Source organism: Haemaphysalis longicornis, unplaced genomic scaffold, assembly GCF_048455015.1.
Source record: "Haemaphysalis longicornis isolate Haplotype H1 unplaced genomic scaffold, Haemaphysalis longicornis Haplotype H1 scaffold_9, whole genome shotgun sequence".
NCBI lineage: Eukaryota > Metazoa > Arthropoda > Arachnida > Ixodida > Ixodidae > Haemaphysalis > Haemaphysalis longicornis.
In genome coordinates this window covers 71798771-71820192 of record NW_027526460.1, presented here as the reverse complement: position 1 = coordinate 71820192, position 21422 = coordinate 71798771, and the positions used below count along the sequence as shown (strand labels likewise).

The following is a 21422-nucleotide window of genomic DNA, read 5'->3' as shown; positions in this document are numbered from 1 at the left end:
ATTAGGTGATAAATTGTCCACAGTCGTTTGTCACTCAAGGACGCATGAAGTGGGATATGCAGGTAATATCTGTGTTTCCATTTTCTGGGGCTGTTCACTTTGCATTAGAGTTTGCTCTCGCTATGTTACAATGTGACTTGTATCAGCACAGCTTCTCAAGCCTAATGTTTGTAGCATCAGGTACACAGAATACTTTAACGACCTTTAAAATAGCGGGACGTTTGCTCTAGCTTTTTTTTCGCATTCAACAAGCCACACACAGCGCCATAAGCAGGTCAACTGAACGAATTATAACAAGGTAGTCACATTACTGGGGTCCAGTTTTATGCTATTTGGGCATCATGAACAGGATTTATTTTGGCGCGTGGTATCGCTGCTACCCCTGAGCAAAACGTTTGCAATAATTCACTCAACAGCACACCTCGCTATAACGGGTAAATATTTAAAAAGTTGGGCATCGTAGTGATGTTTGAGCTGCCCCTAAAAGCATTTGCTCTGAAGGGAGAAACACCACGGCAGCTGTCTGCATGAAATAGAATTGCTCTGTAAGAGAGCTTGTATCGGACGCGAAAGCAAGGGTGAAATTATGTGAAGAACCAATATTCATGGCTGACTTACAAAGGCAAGACAACGGGATAATTGAAAATCACTTAAACGTGCAGAAACAGCCAGGGACAACTGAAAAGCGAACACCAAATGATAAACCAGAACAAGCGAATTCGAAGGATATGGTTCGTGGAAATCACATTACGATACGGTTGTGGTATATTTAGAAAACAACGTCCACAAACTTTGTTGCTGGAATGGAGCGATGAGACAATTTGACTCGCATGAAAAGAAAGTTTGCTGTTTGTGTGTTACCGTTCATATTGGCGCGTTCGCATGTCATTTTTCTATGACTGTACAATATATGAAAGTGCCCAAGGAAAGAAACGATTCTAAGCTATTGCTAACAGTTCTGATGTACATAGATATATCACTAGATTGGGGAAGGAATGCTGAGGAGCGTAGTTCTCAATGAGGGCGTCGTCGGCGATTCATTTTTGTACGGTTTCCTAGTAAAGTATCAGTTGAGTAGCAGAGTACTTTCATATGATGCCTGCACACAAAATACTTGTACACTGTTTTGAAAGGGTCGTTAATTCCCAAACTGCTGTGTATATCTTTCGAGGTCCACAAGTGGTCAAAAAAAAAGATCCATAAAAACCATAAAGGGCTGCATCAAAAAAATTATCCGTGCCTGAGGGCGGCAATTCAGGTCTCCAAAATTGCGCCAAACTTGCGTATTTAAGAATAGAAGACGACAAAACAGGCGCTAGAACATCACAGCTGTCACTATCATCATCTGACAAAGGCAAGAAGAAGCCGACGATGTTCAGGTGCCAGGGGTCAAACGGCGGTGCGAAGTCAAATCAGCTCAAAGTCGTTTTGGTGCTACTTTTCCTCACCTGGGTTTATTACGCCTACGTGTTTATCTTGTGTGGAACGCTAGTCCAGAGACTTGCGCAGTCCGCTCAGCTTGCGATAATGTTCAATGCCCTGTTCGCCCTCGTCCTCTGGTGCTATTTGTACACAGCACTAGCAGGTAAGCCCGTCTGGAAAGGGACACGCTGCGGAGGGTATACACCAAGGGTTCAATTTCCGGATACCTCAGCTGTTTTCCTCCGTGCGGAAGCAATGCCTCGTTGCGTTGCATGTTTCAGCGTAGGGTGAGCATGGCGATTTTGCGAAAATATTGCCGCTGTTTTCCAATGCGCTATTACTTTTAAACTGCATGCATCTCGCCCATGCTTAATAGCTCTTTCGAAATTCTGTTGCCGGTTACTCGGCGTGTTATATTTAAAGGATGTCATATTTGTCGGCGAGTTTTGTACTTCAGCTCAAATATTACCCACGCGTAGTATTCTTCATTGAAGTAAAAAAGGTTGACGTTGTGAGAGCCCATAAGAATACCTACTGAGCAAGCAGTGGGGCATTATTGATCACAAATACGCCGACTTAAAAATTGCTTTCTTGCGTCGTGGATTTCATTGATGTAACTATACTATTTACAAACACAAAGTGGAAAAACTAACTTTACGAGAGCAAGTCACGCAAGTGAGGTTGCCGGTTTTAATATTTTTCTCGGTAGATCACTCGGTACGGCTTGGAGTGAGTAACAGATGAGGAAGTATAAGGAAGACCTTGCTTTAACCGCAGAGTTGTGAAGATGCATTAGTAATTGCAGATGAAGTGTGTACTACATTGAAAAAACAACAAAGCCCTTTTCTTAAGCGAGAGATTACTAAAATGCGAAGCTTCCTCACATGCAACCTGAATCAAAGCCAAAGTCCGAAATTCACTCACCCAGTGTCCACAATACAAAACTGCCAAATTTCCAATCCAAAGCCCATTTTCTTTCAGCCAAAGTCTAAAGCCAACGTCCAGCCCCACACCACGAAACTCCAAAGCCCAAGTAAAACACTGCTGAAATTGTGTCTCATCATCATCGTCATCGCCAGTAGTGTGTGCTGCCAAAACTATATTTTACGTATTACGAGAGGTCCGTTTGGTGTGCAGAAACATCCCATTGTTATGTTATGTTGTGTACGATTTATGTACCCTTTGTGAAGCCCATTGTGTAAAGCTGACGTGTGCACAAAGTTGACTTTCCTGCAGTGCTTCTTTTTGACGTCAACTCAATCAGTGATGCGTAGAAAGCTTCGCTTTAAAGCGGTATTCAATAGTTTATAAGCGCCAACTTTTTACAACAACGCTCTACCTTACGTTTTGCAGATCCAGCCCCGATCCCGGCGGAGTTCAGCGTCGACGACGTTGAGCGTCAGCAGCTCGAATGGCTGACGGGCCTCGACGAGCGCGAGGATTACCTCGACGAACTCGGCTACAGGCGGGGAATCTTAACGACCACCAAGCATGGCTCGGTTCGATATTGCGAACCTTGCGAGAGAATTAAGCCCGACCGATGCCATCACTGCAAGAAATGCAGAAGGTATGCTGCTCGTTTTAGCCGCAGATTCTTCAGCGCCGTACGCACCGTAGTGGGGCAATAGGGGCCCAGGAAAAAGGCAGTTTTCTAAACAGCATATCGATTGTAGGCCATGACCTCGTGCGCTCATAGGACACCTCCAGTTAACTTACCTCTTTTGGACGTTCTATTGGGGCCACTAACCATTTCAGGGATAGGAGTAATGAGACCCCCGTCCGTGGGCTGAGACGTTTATTAAAGAGCCTAAACCAAAGCTCACAGTAAAAGTAAAGCGGTGGCGAAATGCTGTGCCACAAAAAACCAAAAGGTTGCGTATGTAAGGAGAGAGGGAAATCAGAGAAGAATAAAATAGCAAGACTTCGCCTGAAAGGACAGAAAAAAGTTACGCTGGGGAGACGGGGAATAGGCGAGAGAAGTGCGTGGACGTTCCCTGTCAAAGGTGGCTGCTGCGCTGCACGATGTCGCGACGCAGACGATGTCTTCAGATCCGGCGGATCTCGGGGACCTGGCGCGTTCTTTCGTCAGAAGCAAGGCAGCGGATGAGCGAAAAGTAATCGCGGCACCAAAGGGACATTTTAACATTCTGGTTTCCTGTGGGATCCAAGGAATTTTAGGAGTTCCAATTGCGTGATCAGTCGATGCGGCATGTCGTAATCAATTTAATGGCGCTCGGCGTTTTACCGCGTCTCTGTAACTATAGTGAGAGAGGTTGAATGACTGATTGATTGGATATGGGGTTTTACGCACTGACGTTATACAGGCGATGATGCGCGCCGTAGTGTAGGACTGTGGATCCACTTTGACGACGTGGGAATCTTTACTTGCGCCGAAATCTCGGCAGTCTGGTGTCTCTGCTTGTCACCTTCATATGAAAAGCAGCCGCTTCCGCCGGGAATCGAACCCGCGTCCTCAGGCTCAGTTGCACAACGCCTTAGCCGCAGAGACACCGTGGTGGGTTAGCGATAGATTAGACAACGCAGAATGAAGAGGACACGTGAGTAGTTTTCGCCGGATGTCTCGTATAATCTTCGTGTTTGAGACGATAAAAATTACTTTCCTGAAAATTTGTTTATGGACCGATAGAGCTTTCTGTTTGAACACTTTTTCCTCAAGGCATTGTTTTGTTGCCAGTGGGAGGGAATAACGAATGTCTGTCCCACCGCGAATTCGTGCAAAAGAAGCATAAATTAAAACTTTGCTTTGAATTGTTGTGTACAGATGCATCGCTAAAATGGACCACCATTGCCCCTGGTTCAACAACTGCGTCTCCTTCACAAACTACAAGTCGTTTTTGTTGACCATCACTTACTCTACCCTGCTGGGCATTTTCACGCTGCTAACGGCTATCCCGGGAGCATTGAAGGCGTGGTTTTCACTTGGCCTTTGTCTTGAGACGTTGCAAGTCAACGTGTTGGTCGTCTGCAGCGCACTCATCTCTGTTAGCTTGGGTTTGCTGGTGCCGATTCACGTCGACTTCGTCTTGCGGAATGTCACCACCTTGGAGAACCTGGGCAGCACTGTACTTCGTGAGGCCGACGACTCTTTTAACATCGGTTGGAAGAGAAACTTTGTCCAGGTAAGTTTGTAGCTGGGTCTGTCTGCTACTCATTAACTAGTTATAATATTACAGAGTGTGCCGACATCCCTCGTGTAACAGTCGCTTCAGCTTAGTTTGCTTCTTCAAGGATAAGCTTATAAGCATAACGTGGTAGAGCGGCCTTTTTCTAGGATGTGGTGCTGTTTCGGCTGCACTTTCTCGTTCGTGTTTGATTTGTAGGCGTGCTTTTGAAATGGTGCCGTAACCAACCACGTTATAGACAAACACTGAGTGTGTACTGGTACGTCTCTATTCTAGCTCTCAGTGAATAGCGTCTATGGGGCATCAGTAGCCTATATTTACACGGAAACAAGCTTCGTTTTAGTGTAATACACCGGTAGGGTAGCATGATTGGTTCATAATGTTTGTCAGCTTTTTTGGGAAGTCGCTTTGCCTCTTGTCACATTTTGCTGTGATGAATGATTATAGGGGCATTTCCTTCTCGAGCAGAGTGTGTGTCAGAACAACGGTACTGGTCCTCCCGGCGTGACAGAGGTGTATCCAGCAACAGGTCGGCGGCGTGAGGAGAAATATGTGAGGCAAGATAGTATACCTCAATATGAAGGAAACGTTTTTTACAGTTCTTAACCGCCTAAATTAAGGGATTGGGGAATAAGGTAAGGATAGAGTATTTTCTAAGCGCCCATGATAGGTTACCTCTTCACCTGCGTATGCATGACGGGGAGATGAATTGAAAACCCACTGCATTGAAGAAAAGTAAGGTAATCGCAAAACTTGTTACACCTATTACAGAGCCACTGGGACACTTATTTTCGAAACGTCCAATGACATAATGGCTATTTCGACGTGGTTCGTCGTAAAAGAATTAACCACAAAAACACGAGCCCACCTTATTTCGATAACCGCGTCACAGAACAGGAAGCCCGCATAAATAAAAAAAACTTATCTTCGCAGTGTACTATACTCTGTGTTCATGTAATGCCACAGAATCAATATCAGCATCATTTCCTGCTTTTCAATCTGTTACAAGGATATCAGGTTGTGGTGACCACTATAAAAACCACGTCAAAAGCAAAGCAGGGTCAAATAGGCCAATCTGCTGCCGCTTGAAAATGACGGAGTTCTGTGTTGCAGCGGAGGTAGCCGTAGCTTCACGTGAAGAAATGGAGGTGTTTATCGCCCAACTCACTAGTTTGCTTTAAGGTAAGCAGGCAGGGAGGAAATGAACTGTGCCAAGACACTGCTCTTGCCTAGGAGTAGTTACATTTAGTAACTTTCAAGTAATTATGTGTAGTGACTGCCCAACTGTCTTTAGTGACAAAACGAGTAATAGCCGTGAATAGGCGTCGTTTCTGCCTTTTATTGGCGCGCAAAGGACGAATGTAGGACGTGAAACATAGCTGGAAGAAAAGGCGTTTTTTACTTTTCTCTCTTTATATAGCTTCTCACGGCAGTCTCGCTTATGCATGCCGGCGGGTAAACCGACTCATAGAATTCTAATTCAGCTCTTCTTTCCTTGACAGCCCTATTCAAACTCGACTTGCCCATGGCGTCGTGAAAGGTTTTATGACTAATACTTTCCGGAACTTCGCTCCAATTTTTTCTGGTACTTAGTTGCGCTTACCTTTATCCTTGCCTTTGTTGAACTGCAATTTGGAAGTGGCAAGTTTTCGACACAAGTATATAATGAATGTGTATTACAGTGATGACGTATAGTGCACAAAACTGAAAACCTTCTAAGAACCTTCGAAGAGAACGTCGGATGGCAAACGAGCCATGAAAAGAATAGAGAAACAGGGACAGGGAGCGAGAGCCTTGGTTTTAGCAGCAAACTGGGATGCAGAGGATGTTCTCGAAGAAATCTAGAAGAAGTAGGGCAGCTAGGATGGACATGTAATGTGAGGTAGTAACAACTGGTGAAGCATCAGGCTAATGGAACGGCTACTGAGAATGGGAATAGAAGTATGGGAAGGCCGACAAGTATAAGCAGGCATGAGATGCGAAAATTTCATTGCAACGAATGGATTGTGGCAAAGCAGGACAGGATGAGCTGGAAGTATCTGTGAGAAGCGTTCATCCGGGGGCGGACCTAAGATAGTCTGATGATGATAGAGTTAACAAATGTTTTGTGCCAAACAGGTGCTTGTCTTTTTGGTAAGCCGTAATATGATAATATAGAACTTAAAATCTTCTTTTACATCAAAATACATTCGAAAATTTAGGCGCACTGAAAAGGTGTAAAACATGCTCATGTTTATCCGCTCAAGAAAAAATTACACCATCTTCCCGCAGGGGAACCCTGAGTAGTATGCGAAGCAGCCATGGGGTCGACTGAAGTTTCCATTAGTTTTCAGTTCGTCGTTTCCGTTGACGTTCAGCTTCGCGTGCCTTCGTTGTATCAGTAGCTTCTTGACGTAGTTTGAAGGAGTGAAAGACATAAGGCGCGTTCGTAGCACATACTCTCGTCTCGGTTTGTAGCGCAGTGGGAAGAGCGCCACGTACCTCTCGTTGCGGCAAGAGAGTCATGGGTTCGAAACCGGGCGCCGCCTAACTATTTCTTTTATTTATAGTGGACTGCGCTGACGTCAGGCGAAACGCTTACGGGGCTGAAGAGACGCGCATGCGCAGTAGAGTGCGGATGGCGGACAACGACGACAACAAGGGAGAAAGGGACACAGCCCCGAGCATGAGATGCTTCGCATGTAAAACATCCCCTAGCAGTAGCAGTACGAGAACAAATCCCTAGATAAGGGATGCGTGTGAACTGGGAACAAAAGTAAAAAAACTGTGGAAATGCGACAGTGTAATAGGAGTACAGTGGTAAGAAATTGTGCAATGACTGTGTACCCTGATACAATAAAAGCATCTGAAAAATACTCCATTACACAAAGTTATGCCACACCAAACAGGCATATCTGCCGCATGTGCGTTACGCTACGTTGTCGTTGAGGTTCGCCCACTGCATCTCTGTTGGGATGATGCACAAGCTAAGCGTGCAAGTAACGCTGTGAAAAGCGGGATCATGGCGTCTAAAAACAAAAAAAGAGAATTAAAAGATAATCTTTGTCGGATTGTTTATCGTCGATGCCCTCACAGCAGGGACGAGTATCTTAGCCATATTCAATGTCACACATCATGTCGTGTTGTCGGATTCTTCAAAACCCAGCCGATCCTGCATTTTGTCTGGAATTACTTTGCATTAGCAAGCACTTGGTAGGCGGGAAACTCAGTGGTATGTGACTTCATTCCATGTCTGCGGCACTTGGTGAACAGTTTCTGTTAGTGTTTGTGGCTCATAATTCAGCAGGGGTCTTCGCAGCATACAGAACAAGGATTATAGAAAAGTAGAAATGTGTTTAACCGTGTCGCGTACCATTTGTGCGCAAAACTACACGAACGCAATAAAGAAAATCTCGTGAAGGAGGAGCGTTCCACATGTTCGTCTTTGTTGGTACTTCTCAGACATCTTTGTGCACAAAAGTAACCGTCTGAAATTTAGAAGAAAAAATATTTAGCATGAGACTTTAAAAGGTGCATTTTTCTAGAATATGCGCCCAAAAAATGTTTACAGCGAAGCTTCCTTGAGCTGGGTTCTGAACCAAAATGGCGTGCGCCTATCGCGTTGCGTCCAGAAAGAACTGCACGTGCTCGCCTCAGTCAACGCGTTCCTCTAGAAGTTGTGCAAACTGCTCTGTAGCTCTCAACGTAGGTATCTTGGAAAAAATGTTGTGATGAAACACTACTCGTCACAGCGTATTTTTTTGGTATTTCGTACAGTTTTATATTTATTGGGCTACTTGTTTTATTTGCTGCAGTCGTACGAGCGGGCACTTGTGTTCGAGGTAACCCAGTACATGCCTTTTTCTGGTGTCTTACGGTGTTTTTCAGGTTTTTGGCCCCCAAATCCTCCTTTGGCCGTTACCTGTGTTCTCCAGCGTGGGCGACGGCGTTCGGTTCCCCACGGTGCTTCATCCAGACCCGTACCACCTCAGCCTGCACCGGATTCTCCCTGGAAGGGGTGCTTCCTCTGCGAGCAAGAGTTCAATGCTGGCTCTTCGTCATAGGAAAAGTCAAAGCAAGCGGATGATAGAGGCATCTGACATTTGATTCCGTGGTGTAGCCATTAGTTTACACCACAGTTAAATTCTATGTCTGGAATGTTTTTTAGTTGTTTCCATTATTAGCGCCACATCGATGCTTCAATATTAATTGAGTGAGATAAACCATGCACTATGACCTGTCAGCGTTCATTAAAATAGCATACAGAAAGCTAACAAGAAAAAAATTCTCATAGATACACTTATTGAATGGAGTATACCGAATTTCAGAAAAAATTAATAAAATTACGCCCATCCCCCCTCGCGGGAACCCTGGTGTGATGCGACGCTGAGGGGGGTTCAAGCGCAAGCGGAAAGCAACCGTCGACCGAAAGGCCGCCGAAGAGCGGCAGACCGGTTATATGCGCAGTGCGCCCGAAGGAGAGGAGACCGCGGAGAGAGAGAGTACTGCACATGCGCAGCACTGCGCGCAGCGCCACCCACCGGCGGAGTGAGAGCGCGCTGGGCCGCACACCCGCAGATGTTGAGAAAGAGTGTTCGCTCTCACCTGGGCACGCGCCGGCGCCAGTGCGTCTGCCGCGGCTATGACGCAACACAATCCAACACAATCCACTTTAATCCAATCCAATCCAAATCCAATCCAAGTCAAGCAAAACCAAGCCAAGCCAAGCCAAGCGAATCCAATCCAATCCAATGCCCCTCGTGAGAGAGTGTTTGCTATCGGAGAGGAGAGGGGGAGAGTTCAAAGGCTGCGGACAACAACGGACGCACGCAGGAAGGACAGGGCCGCCGACAAGAGATGCTCTCAGCGTCGCATCTAATAAAGCAATCAAAAGATGAAGCTGTTGGAGGTGACCCCTGACGGACAGAAAGTTGAGTTTCAGTATCTTTGTGGTGTCGTGGTTCACGTCGGCGGCATGGAATTTCAAGGACCTTGATGTTGAGCAAGGCCAGAGTGAGCTCGCCGTTTGGTCGGCATATTCGCGCGCCACTCTGCAAGAGCACCTTATCTTTTCTAGCGGATGCTTTCCACGCCGACCGTGTCGAAGCGCGGCCTCTTTCTCGACCGTGGGAACTATCCGTGGCGTCGTCATGCCGAGTCAATGATTACCTACAGCAGCTTCGACATTCAAGTCGCAACTCCTCTACGGCACAGAGCGCATGCGCATGACGACACGATGACTAACGAACGAGCGGTCTACGGTATGATCTATTTTTCTCATTCCAAGCGAGTGTTGCCACAATAGGGCGAACGTTGGCGTTTTTTTTTGTCGCCAAGGTTGGCCAATCTTCCGCAGTTGGTATGCTTGGCTTGACGAAATTTGCACTCGAGGCACGCGTGCACCAGCGCTCGTAATTTTCTTGTTACTGTTACCTGCGAACGCCATAGCCAAACGACTTTTTCAACAGTTTCACTGTTAAAAATCATGCACCCCTCCGTGTAACGACGACCATGGTTGAAGGCGAATCTGTCTTGTGATGGACTCTTTGATTGGTCAATCCCACACTTCGAGTATGTGAAATTCTGGAAGTACGCACTCCGTTTCTAGAATACCCGGAGCAACTCTCGCGTTTGCACTCTGTAGGCCTAACGTTTGGAAATAAGGTTTACGTTGCGGATTGGTGCCTGCTGCTTGGCGTTCGCTCCGACCATGCCGAAATGGAGCACTCGGGTATACTCCATCTTTATAAGGCGAGGGGCCCTGGTTCGAAAGCCGCCACGGAAGCGTTTTTTCTTTCCCTTCACCAACAATCATTCATCATCATCGTCAGAGAGAGCTGGCTTTCCTGCAGAACGTATTGGCATACAACGGCATCAGTCAGGACAGTAAAGCTTCGCTTCATAAAGAACGCGAGCTTGGTCTGGTCATTGGAAGTGGATTACCCTAGATGTTTCAAGGTCAGGAATGTTTGTAATGCGTTGGAGTTTCTAACACTTTCGAATGATTATGGTGCGTAACATACGTAATGTCTTAACTTAGTGTCCCACTTAAGTTGCATATGACTTTTTTAAAACAATAGAATATTTATAATTCGTTGGAGTTTCTAACACTTTCGAATGATTATGGTGCATAACATACGTAATGTCTTAACTTAATTTTCCCGCTTAAATTGCATATGACTTTTTTAAAACAATAGAATATTTATTACTAATGAATAAGCATTCTACCTTTGATCATACTGTTCTGATACAGCGCTGGTGTTTCTAAAGCGTTCTTTTGATCAATGTCTCAGCGACGCGGCCTTTTCTATTATCCGTGTTCAACCAACACGCCAAAATATCCACTTATATTTGAATGAGTGTGCGCTCCTTTCTTAGCGGTAAGGTGCAGTTTTGTTACATTCATGAACTCTGTTTATACCTGTACATTTCAGCGCATGCCTACTTTGTTCCAGGAACGCTGCTTTGTAACGTTTTCATTTATCGAGCTCTTTCGATTTCTTGTATTTTGAAAGCTTTAGGGTAACCCGTAGCGGTTTTGGCTGGTTATGTAAATGTAGCTATAGCACATACTTTTTGGACCTATCTACTGGCCGTGGTGGAGGAGTTGCATTTCTTCTTGAGGCCCCGAAAATGGTCAAATACTAGGCTCCTACACTGCAACCACACCCGACTTGAAATACTGCCACTTTTGGCGGGCGTATCGGTTTACTCAGTGTGTACCGCCGTCTGAATGGGGATATAACGTTTTTGAGTTCTAGGATAGCCGTCTGTCACGTATGGCTGAGCATGGCTACTTTTTTGTTGGCACAGGATGCTTTAATATATATTAGAACGCCAACAAACGATTATCCAAAGAATTTAACACTCTCTTAGTTTTCAGCGGGTTTCTTAGCGCAAGTGATGATGATGGTTGGGTTTTTATGGCGCAAGGCCGACTAAGGGCAAAAAGCGCCAGAGGAAAGTTTATTTAATGAAGTGAAGTGGTTACAAAAAAATGTCAACCGAACATAGTAAAATCAGTTACAGATAATGGTGATGGCTGGTGTATAGGGCCAGATTTGATTATGCGTGATAGGAAATGGGGTTTAAAAACTTAACGTCTGACAAATACTCAAACACACGTTTAACAGAAACAATGGCTTCGTCACCTAGAAACTGCGATGGATGTAGTGGGATATGTTGTCTGTAGAGTTCTCTGAAGTGTTTGTGTCGTGTTGTGTGAAGTGCCTTGCATGTGAGTAGTATGTGCACTACGGATAGGGCCTCTCCGCACCTGCTGCACTGGGGTCTAGAAGATCCCGTCAGCAGATACGAGTGCGTTGCATGGGTGTGCCCTATCCGTAATCTGGCCAAGGCGACTTCAGAGTATCTATTGCGTGTGTCGGTGGTGTATGGTCCCAATTGAGGTTTTATTACGTGTAACTTGTTGTCTCTTTGTTCACTCCAGTGTGTTTGCCATGTTTTGCGAAGTTGTTGTCTGATGTGTGGTTTCACGTCGGTGTAGGGTAATATGGTTATGTCTACTGTATTCGGGAGTGTAGCAACAGCAGCCATTCAGTCCGCTGCTTCGTTCCCGGCAATACCACAGTGGCCAGGGACCCAGCAAAGAACCAGTTCAAATTTGCGTACATACACAGACATAATACCCTTGACAATCAGATTGACAACGTGGTTTTTCGAAGGCACTGTTGACGACAGTGCCCGCACAACACTGAGGGAATCTGTATAGATAATGGATTGTGGGATGTGGTTTTGAAGTATATGATTCTTAGCGCAAGTGACAGGTCGACCCGAGTCAGAGTTGGTAGCCAATCGACTCTACTCTTGAAGCTGGTGGCTTGTCCTGTGCTACTAGGGATCATCTTCCTGTGTTTCTATGCTTGGGCAGGCCTTTAGGAGCAGTAACAAAACAAGAAGCTTTTACGTACGCATAACAGACGGTGCCCTTGAAGCTTTTAGAGCGCTAGTAATTCATCCAGATTGGGACAGTATTACTACAATCAATGATGGAAACGAGGCCTTTAATGTTTTTCTTGGTGTACTTGCGCAAATATACCAATCTCACTTCCTTTAAAATCGCGTGAAACACCTCGCCGAATGTGAAAGCCGTTGATTACGCAAGATTTGCGACAACAAATTAAACTTCAGTACATGTTGTACAGAACATTTCTAAATACACGTTCAAGTATTGTTTTAATACCTTCAAGCAGTTCAGAAGCAAGATAATACAAAAACGCCAACAGCCCCAGCCTCCGTGGGTCCTCGCCCCTAAAACTAATATCTACCATATGGGTGTGCTCGTCCGGTTGTTTGTTTGAACACTGGAAAACTCCGGATACAGTATACTCTGCCTTCTCTTTGCAATGCGTTTTACTGCGCCTGTTTTGATATCGACAAATGCTGAAAGCGTCATCTACGTGCCATGTGTTCCAGAATGGGTTAACCTTATTTTTATCGTGTATCTCATTTGCTTTCTTGCTTGACTGTTTGTTACACCCGTTGAATATAACGGGCAGTACGTGCGACGTGAGGGAATGCGTTATTGTTACATTTTCACCATTACTTTTTCTGATTGCCTTAAAACGGTGTTTTTGCTTTGTCGCGACGGGGCTGTTGAACAGAAGGGGACGGCGACCTCGTCAAGCTGTTTACGATGGCTTTTTGCCGCGTTTCAGATTTCTGTATCGGTGTTCCAGGAAGAGAGATAAAGTTTCATTATTATTAGTTTTTTTCTTTGCGAATAGGTAACGCGTCAAAATTTTCAAACAAAAATGAATGTCGTCTACGTCACGGTGCACCACGCATAATAATATAAAAGAAAATCTAGTGGTATAGGGGCAACAGTTAAACCCAGTTATAAATGTTGTTTGCGAATCTGAGTCTATATTTTCCGTCTCTCTTCTTTTAGATGCCACTGCTGCATATTTATGAAATCTGCTTGTAGCAATATTCTCGCCTCAATCTTCCTGGCTCATTGATAGATTTAAATCTTAGAAGCCATCAAACGCCGCCACGTGAAGCACTGAACGTAGCGGAGAAAGCAACGGGAAAGATAGCGGGTACAGTAAAAACCGGTTATAACGAACAGCGTGATTCAACGCGATTTTTTCGCTATACGAAGTAGCCCGATACAACCGAACACGCTTAGAGCGAACTTTCATGCCAAATTTGTTGTAAACAATGTGATGAGTTGACTGGACAGGCGATAAAAAAGGAAGTCGATGCCATTCATCGTAAACAGTAATCTACTCTAACCGACATTTATTGCCCCAAAATATAGACCTATTTCCAGTAAGCAGTGCTTTTCGCCTGAACACTGCGTTTAGTACCATCATCGAGTGTCGAATTCCCGACAGGCGACATCATTTCGACGAACTCCAGTCCACGTCGCTAATGTGGCCGTTTTTGTTTCTCTTTTCCACAGTGCGATATCTCCAAGGCTGCTCGCACGTACTTGATCACGTGGCAGGCAGCTGCTGAATAAAAGTGGTACAACGCGAAACTGGCAAAAGCCGCGGATTGCTCCCGCTGCTGCGTTTCACGGAAGCGTGGGGGGAAGGCCGGAGGGGGATGGCAGCACGGCGGCCCGAAATCAGGGCGCAGCCGGCCAAGAAGCGCTTCGGTGGGCGTTTGGTGATTCGGATCGCGCGGGCTCAGAGTTTCATATATCCAATGCTTAGTTCGGTATAAAAATACGCTTTACGTGCATAGTAGCAGAAAATAATTTGTTCGCTATAAAGTATTTTGTTTTATTAGCGTTTAACTGTAGTTGCAGGCTCTGGGTTCTTGTCGATGAAGTTATCGCGCACATTTAGCATTCTCCACTGACGTTTACAGAGAGTTACTAGTGTTGGCGGAGTATAAAGGGTTACATTGGGCTGTGGTAGTAAGGAGAGATAATTAACGCAATATCCCGTAGATGGGAGAGCTAGTTTGAGGCCTCATCTGAAGTACTAGTCTCCTCAGTACAGTTTGGATAACAAAAATTCACAGCATATCCACGGGGTGAATGATGATGAGTGGGCGAAGCTCCTGAGGGGAAATCATCGGTAAAACCGTGACTCTTCAGTGAAAGTTCGCCCACTACATCTGTGTCCGAACGTAACGTCTAGAAAGTCTCGCTTAAACCGCGCGTGGGCACCTTGGGGCTGAGCTCGCCTGATGCGTTTTGCAGACGCCTCACGAGCTCTCACTGCATCGGGGTCTGCCTGCCGATACGCGCGCTTTCTCGCCGCTTCCCGTTCTCTGACATTTTGGAGATCCTCTTCGCGCCGCAGCCGTGCCGCTTCGCGTACGGCAGGGTCCTCGCGCCGTTGCCGTGACGCTTGGGCCTCTCGTTCTCGAACGCTGGGATCTTGGCGGCGTCGTCGCGCAGCCAGACGACACGCTTCGGCCTCCCGCTCTCGTACGGCAGGATCTTGGCGGCGGCGTCGCGCAGCTTCACGGAGCGCTTCTGCCTCGCGGGCTCGCACATCTGCAGCCTTATCCATCGGGCGACTCCGAGCGCGCGCCAACAGCGAACGGATTTTATTACAACGCTCCCCGCCATCTAGTAAACAATCAAAGAACTAAACTAGAGGTAGCCACGCCATCTAGTAAACAATCCAAGCGCATCTTTTCATCATATACAAGTACCGCCATCTAGTAAACAATCCAAGAATGAAACTAGAGGTAGCCACGCCATCTAGTAAACAATACAAGAACTAAACTAGAGGTGGCTACATACATACGTCGAGGATGGACAGACCCACGCCCTAAGGAGCTTCGCCCCTAAAAGTGACAAATAACCCACCGTGTGGAAGCGTGTTTTGGGAGATACACTATTCAGTTACGACTAGCTGCTCTTTGTTCTGTTTTGCCGGTGGGGCGTTTATGAAGTCGCCGGATTTCTCGTACGTATTTTTTGCTGCTCTGCCTTGTGATGATTATGCCTGGTGATTACGTCTGCGTTGCGAGCTCGTTTTTTGTTTGAATTAATACCAGCGTAACACCAGTGACCAGCCGACAACCCGCCGTAGGCTGTCAAAACAAGACCTTCATTAACACAACTGATAATGACGCCGGTACCTCCGCCGATAACACCGGCGTGTCTCCAAGGGCCTTCAGTATTTCTGAGCTGCATTGACGGGCAGCGTTCTACCGGAGACGTGGTTCTTATCTTTTATCAATGCCATCCGTGGCACCGAGGACTTGTTCATTGTTTGCTGTCTTTTCCCCAAACATTCCGTGCGGCTTGCAAGGATAGCAAGATGTAGAGGGTGAAGCTGTGGGTAGCGCTTGGTCTGGCTCAGTCTGCCCGATGGCTGCCTTGCAGATAATGTATATAGATAACTTCGCCCCACCTGATGGTTCTTCTCATCTTTGTTCTGCCCCACTGACCACATAAAACGTCTGTGCACATTTTTACGATGGTGGTGGACTTTGTAGGCAACGGGAGTATTAAAATGATTGAGCCGGCGCTCGAAGTTTGGCTGTAAAAGACAAGAAATGCGGCTTAGAACAGGGCTACAGCTGCAAACAATATGGGCACCATTTTATTTGATAAAACAGCATCTTCCCAAGTAACAATAGTGCATTCATGTAAAAGCTTCCCAACCTCAGAACGTCCAGCGCTGTTATTACGGGTACTCTAGACAAACGCATTCGACTAGGAACCCATGTTGGTCTAAGGCGCCTGCAATACATACCAATACCTGTTGGGCGGGTGCGAGTAATTTGAATTTTTATTCCTACGGAAAAACCTTTCAAGCACCTGTCATGGTTCCTGCTTGAAAAAGTGAATGACATGTTCACAGCCGTTTATCAATAAAGAGTCGGAAATACGAATGATTTATTGATTTCTACAAGAAAACGTTAAACACGTTCTTGCTAGAAACTAGCGTTGGTAAAGCCTTCAGTTAATTTGATGAGCATTAGATTTTGTCATGTTCTGACAGCGACGAGTTTGTTTTTTTGGGATGCTCCGAAAGTTTTCGTGGTTTTTCGTGAATGCTTTGGACCGCTTGCGACGTCCAACCAGATTCTAGAGGTTGACTAGATGTAGCTTTTAGCCTAAAGATTCATTATTGTTGTTCCCCACTTGCTGTGGATATGACCCCTGAAACATAATTCCGCTCCTCAGCGACTCGTCCGCGCGTTCAAAGCTCGTACGGATAGGAAGTATTGTTCGGTGCCTTACAGATGGCTGTGAAAATCCTGCCCATACCGCTGTACAGCGTGAAGCATTCCTCTTGCATCGGTGTTCTTTACTTGCAGATATGATGGTGCTACAAAACCGCAATACGCTTATAAAATCAAGCAAAGAGTAAAAGTGGTTGGAAAGCAATACATTCCCTTAATTAAGCACAACCTAAAAAGGCTAGCAAACAGCGATGTATAGATGTGTTCCTTGTTAATTCAGATGCTCGGTTACCCTAAAGTACTGACCCGAACCTTGTGAGGTGCTCGCCGAAGCTCCAAGTGAATATTATAACGTCGTCGAGGTAGACAAGGCAGGTGCGCCATTTTAGGCTAGCTTGTACCTAGTACATGACCCTTCGGAACGTTGTTGGCGCCGTGTACAGTATAAACAGAATTCCCTTGAACTGTACAGCCTGTGCGGCGTTATCACCGCTGTATTCTCACGTTCCCTCTCGTCAACATAGATTTTCCGGAACCCGGTGTTCATATCCATCGAAGAGACGTACTTCGCGTGGCAGAGGGGGTCACGGGTGTCGTCAATTCGGGGGGGGGGGGGGGGGGTGCGGAAGTGTAGACGTTTTTTTTATAATTGCGTTCAGCCGTCGGTAGTCACCACCGAACCTCAATATGCCGTCTTTTTTCTTCACGAGTACAGCTGTGGCCGCCCAGGAGCTTTTCGAGGGTTGTACGATGTCTCCGTTGAGCATGTCAACTTGCGTCCAAATAGATTCGCGCTCGTGTGAAGACACCCGGTACGGTGACTGTCGCGTAGGTCAGGCTCCATTGCTGGTAATATTTCTGTGCTTCGCAACGGGCGTCAGTCGTAACTTGGAGGTAGACGAGAAACAGTCGCTGTAGCGGCGTAGCAAAGCCCATAGGTTTTCCCGTTTGTCCTGCGTAAGCGCCGAGTTTACATCGAAGGAAGGCTGAGGGTGGCAGCTTCTGTCGGGCTGACGTTCCAAGTCGGCGACCGTGATCACGTCACTTGTTTCGCGCATTCCTTCAAGGGACCAAATTGCAACGCCTTTGTTTAAATGCTGGCAATCCTTGGGGAAATTAGTCACCAGGTTGTCGGATTTTCTTTGCTCCAAGCGGAAAATACCTCCTGCGAAGGAAACACCAGGTTCCACAAGCAAGTTTTGGTCGCTGTCTACGATAGCGTCGGTGTCAGGAGCAGGATCGTAACAGTACACGGCGATCATGAAGCTTGCACGGGGACACAGGGTGACGTGGTCCTCGGGAATCCATAAAGTTCGTTTTTCGGGGCTTCGTTTCGGTGGCATGGCGCGATCGGTGGAAAGACTGATCGACTTGTCCTGCAAACTCACAACAGTACCATTTTCGGCCAAAACGTCAATTTCTAGAATCACTTCGAGGGAGCATTTAGGGAGTACGGCTGAAGCAACGGGGTACGCGGGGCTATTTATAGTGGCACGCGATGTGCACGTTCTGCTTGTTCTGCGATCGGGACATAGGGAACGGACCTACACTTTTAACAAAAATTCTAGTAAAAAGGTAGTAACAGGGTGCACTTACTAGCTCCTTGCGAACTTCACTACCCCCAGAACGGTACGTAGGGTCTGTCAATACGTATGGAAACTAAACGCTATCGTTGCTAGTCTAGACCGGGCACTTTGTAAATGCTGCTGGTTTGATAGTAACATTCACTGATAGTGACAAAATTTTATGAATTATTTACAGCCTACAACGTCAGTTTCAGTTTATGGTTTCAGTTGAAATGGTATAGCGCATAAATAACTCTAGGAGGTCCCATAGTCATAGACTGGGGAGGGACCTTCTACCAACAAGTACAAACGAAAAGTACATTTAATGCGGTCAACAACAGTAACAATCCTAAAAAAAACACAAAGAAACAACATGTTTACACAATGAAGCCAAATATTGGTATTCACAATCAATAGTAAGAACACTATAACTACAGCGCTTTTCCCACTTCAAATCACGATCAAAAAGTTTTTGCAAATCCACATGCTGACTTCTATGCGCTCACATTAAAATGCACATTTCTACAATTACCGCTAAAATATTTGATTTTCGCGACAACCACACTCACTATTTCTGACAAGTTGGCGCTTCTGGGTATAAAAGCAAGGTCAAACGTATTTCTAAGGTAACGAAGTAATACTCGCTCTCCTCGTGCATCCCATTGCTTTTCTTGCTCAATTTGTACGGTATTTAAGTGTGATATGTGCGTGTTAAATGTGTCTTTTTAGAACTGCGCGCTCAGCCGATCCCCGTGGTCACGCGTAGTTTTTACTAGGTTACGCATGGCCAGTTAGTAAAAACACTAAGTACCTATGTATACTGTGACAAGTAACGGGTTAGTGTTCTGTTAGTAAGTGCCACGACCTTTTTTTAAGAGTTTAGATGATCTATTCCGCCATCCTCGATGGAACGGCAATTGGCTACAGAAGTCCATCGGGTCTCGCCAGCAGCGTTTATCGTCTCTAGCGGTTACGGCAGCTCCGGACATAGTGGGTGACATTGTATGTAAGGCCTGATCAGTAGTACTTCACCTTGATTCTTTCAAGTGGTAAATGTCCGGAACACCGGTCGTCGTGGCACGCTTTCAAAATTTTGCCGCAGAGGCCGGCGGGGACGACGTACTTCGTTCTCGTTGTAGGTTCAAGGTTCTACTTCACTAGCAGCCGCGTTTTCAGGCAGAATTCAGCGGAGTTGCTCCTAAACGTGCTTGGCCCGGAGGCATTCTGTCCTTCGAGGCGGTCGGTCATGACGCGCAGCTCGGGGTCGGCACGCGGCTGCGTGGCTAGGTCGCTTTCCGTCACGATGGCGAGGAATGAGGCGTCTTCTTTGGAGTCCTGTGGCGGTGGGGCGAAATGAGCGCATGGCAGGCAGTTGGCGTACGAAGGTTGCCTACCCGATTTGTAAACGATGGTCAGGTGAAATTCGTGCAGGGGAAGGCTCCGTCATCCAAGGCGGCCTGAGGGGTCCTTCAGATTTTCTAGCTAACACAAGCATGGTGGTATGGGGCCACATTATATGGCCTGCCGTAGACAAAGGGGAAAACTTTGAAATGGTCCATATTAAGGCAAATCACGCTTTTTCAGAGGCAGAATAGTTCCTTTCCGCCTTTAATGGACCGCGGCTGGCATTAACGTTTTTTGCAGCCGTTGTGAAGAAATTGATTGATTGATTGTAGGGTTTAACGCCCCGACGCTACGCAGGCGATGAGGCGCGCCGTAGTGGAGGGCTCCGGATTAATTTTGACCACCCGGATATCTTTAACGTGCGTCGAAATCTCGTACACACGGGCGTTTTTGCTTTTCGCTTCCAACGGAAAAGCAGCCCCCCCGGCCGGGAATCGAACCCGCCACCTCGTGCCGTTGGGAAGCGAGCTTTTTCGTGTTTCTTCTGTATGCCGCGCAGCCTACCTAATTTGATAGGAAGACTGTATCGTCTGTGGTCACTAATTAGAAAGTTCAGCTTCTAGTTTTGCTTGGGTCGAGGCATCGTGTCTCGGCTTGTGCGCGCTGACCGTCGTTCGTTACACGTCGTTGTTGTAGCCATCTTGGTAACGGTGGGTTAAGACATGTTCGTTGTGCGCCAATCCGTGTGGTGGTCACAGTGTTCGGGTGTCACTTCAGGGTAAAGGGTAAATAGGGTCGTCGGGTGAGGGCGTAACGTGAATATTGGTCTCCATTGAGTTGTTGGAGGGTTTTCATTTTTCCGCCGTAGTGCAATATCACCTACAGAAGTTGCTGCTTTCAGGTTCCCCTTCGGGGGCTGGGGAACCTTCAACGAGCGAAGGCAGTGTTGCTGTGGCGGCTTTGTTATCCGTATGAATAGGCCGATACGAACTGTTGATACGCGCTGGGTTTCGGCTACCACGGTTCAGGTAATCGTCGATCACGTCGTGTGGCTGTCGTGGTAACGGATGAGGTTGGTCGACGGGGGTTGGTTCCGCTGTCCCAGTCGCTTGTACCGGCAGCGTCGGTTGATGTGTCCGGCTTCTCTGCAGTGATAGCAGAGCGGACAATAATCAGGAGATCGCCATACGTCGGTCTTCCGGGAAGCGTTCTGCTTCATAGCCGGTGGTCGGGAAGGCCACGTTGGGCGGCGGCACGGCGGGACCTCCTGGCAACGAACAGCAGATGATCAAAGATGGCAAATTGCTGCAGCGTAGGTCATGGCTTGGACTTCTAGATGTTATTCCGGCTGCGTACCTGGAGCTTCCTGGGGCTTTCTGAACTTCTTCCCTGACGCCGTAGGTACGGGAACCGACTTCGGGTGGCCATTTCTTTGGGAACAGCCTGCGCAGTTCTTCGCGGACGACGGTGCCGGTTGTGTCCTGCAATGCGCCTGCTGTCACTCCAGCGGCGTTTGAAACGTTCGACGGACACGTAGTCACTTGGTAGTATTGCCTCAGGCGCATGTCGATGGTCGTTGCAATAATGATTGTGTCGGGCAAAAACTCAGAATGCTTTTGGTGAGTTGCGCTATAGTTTTGTTTGACGACACGCATTAAGAACCGCACTTCCTTCTCTTCCGTCACCTCAGGGTCAATTCGCCGGAACAACCGCTTTATTTCTTCTAGAAACACTACGATCCCGTTATCTGGGTGCCGCGTGCGAGTCTGCAGCAATTCCTCGGCGCGTTCCTTGCGCACAAGAGTAGTAAAAGTGTGTAAGTACTCCATCTTGAATAGCACCCAGG

General features: G+C 46.8%; 1 protein-coding gene across 1 annotated transcript; it reads left to right on the top strand.

The window, feature by feature from the left end:
• The first annotated feature begins 1527 nt into the window (after positions 1–1527).
• Positions 1528–8651, top strand: LOC144153250 (palmitoyltransferase ZDHHC2-like). The gene is made up of 4 exons (XM_077684898.1): positions 1528–1585; positions 2776–2887; positions 4205–4562; positions 8433–8651. The coding sequence occupies exons 1-4, from the start codon at positions 1528–1530 to the stop codon at positions 8649–8651; spliced, it is 747 nt and encodes a 248-aa protein (XP_077541024.1).
• The last annotated feature ends 12771 nt before the right edge of the window (positions 8652–21422 follow it).

Coding starts and splice junctions, on each gene's coding strand:
- LOC144153250 (XM_077684898.1), top strand. CDS start 1,528: ATGTTCAATGCCCTGTTCGCCCTCGTCCTCTGGTGCTATTTGTACACA. Junction 1,586..2,775: donor TTTGTACACAGCACTAGCAG/GTAAGCCCGTCT, acceptor TACGTTTTGCAG/ATCCAGCCCCGATCCCGGCG. Junction 2,888..4,204: donor CTCGACGAACTCGGCTACAG/GCGGGGAATCTT, acceptor TGTTGTGTACAG/ATGCATCGCTAAAATGGACC.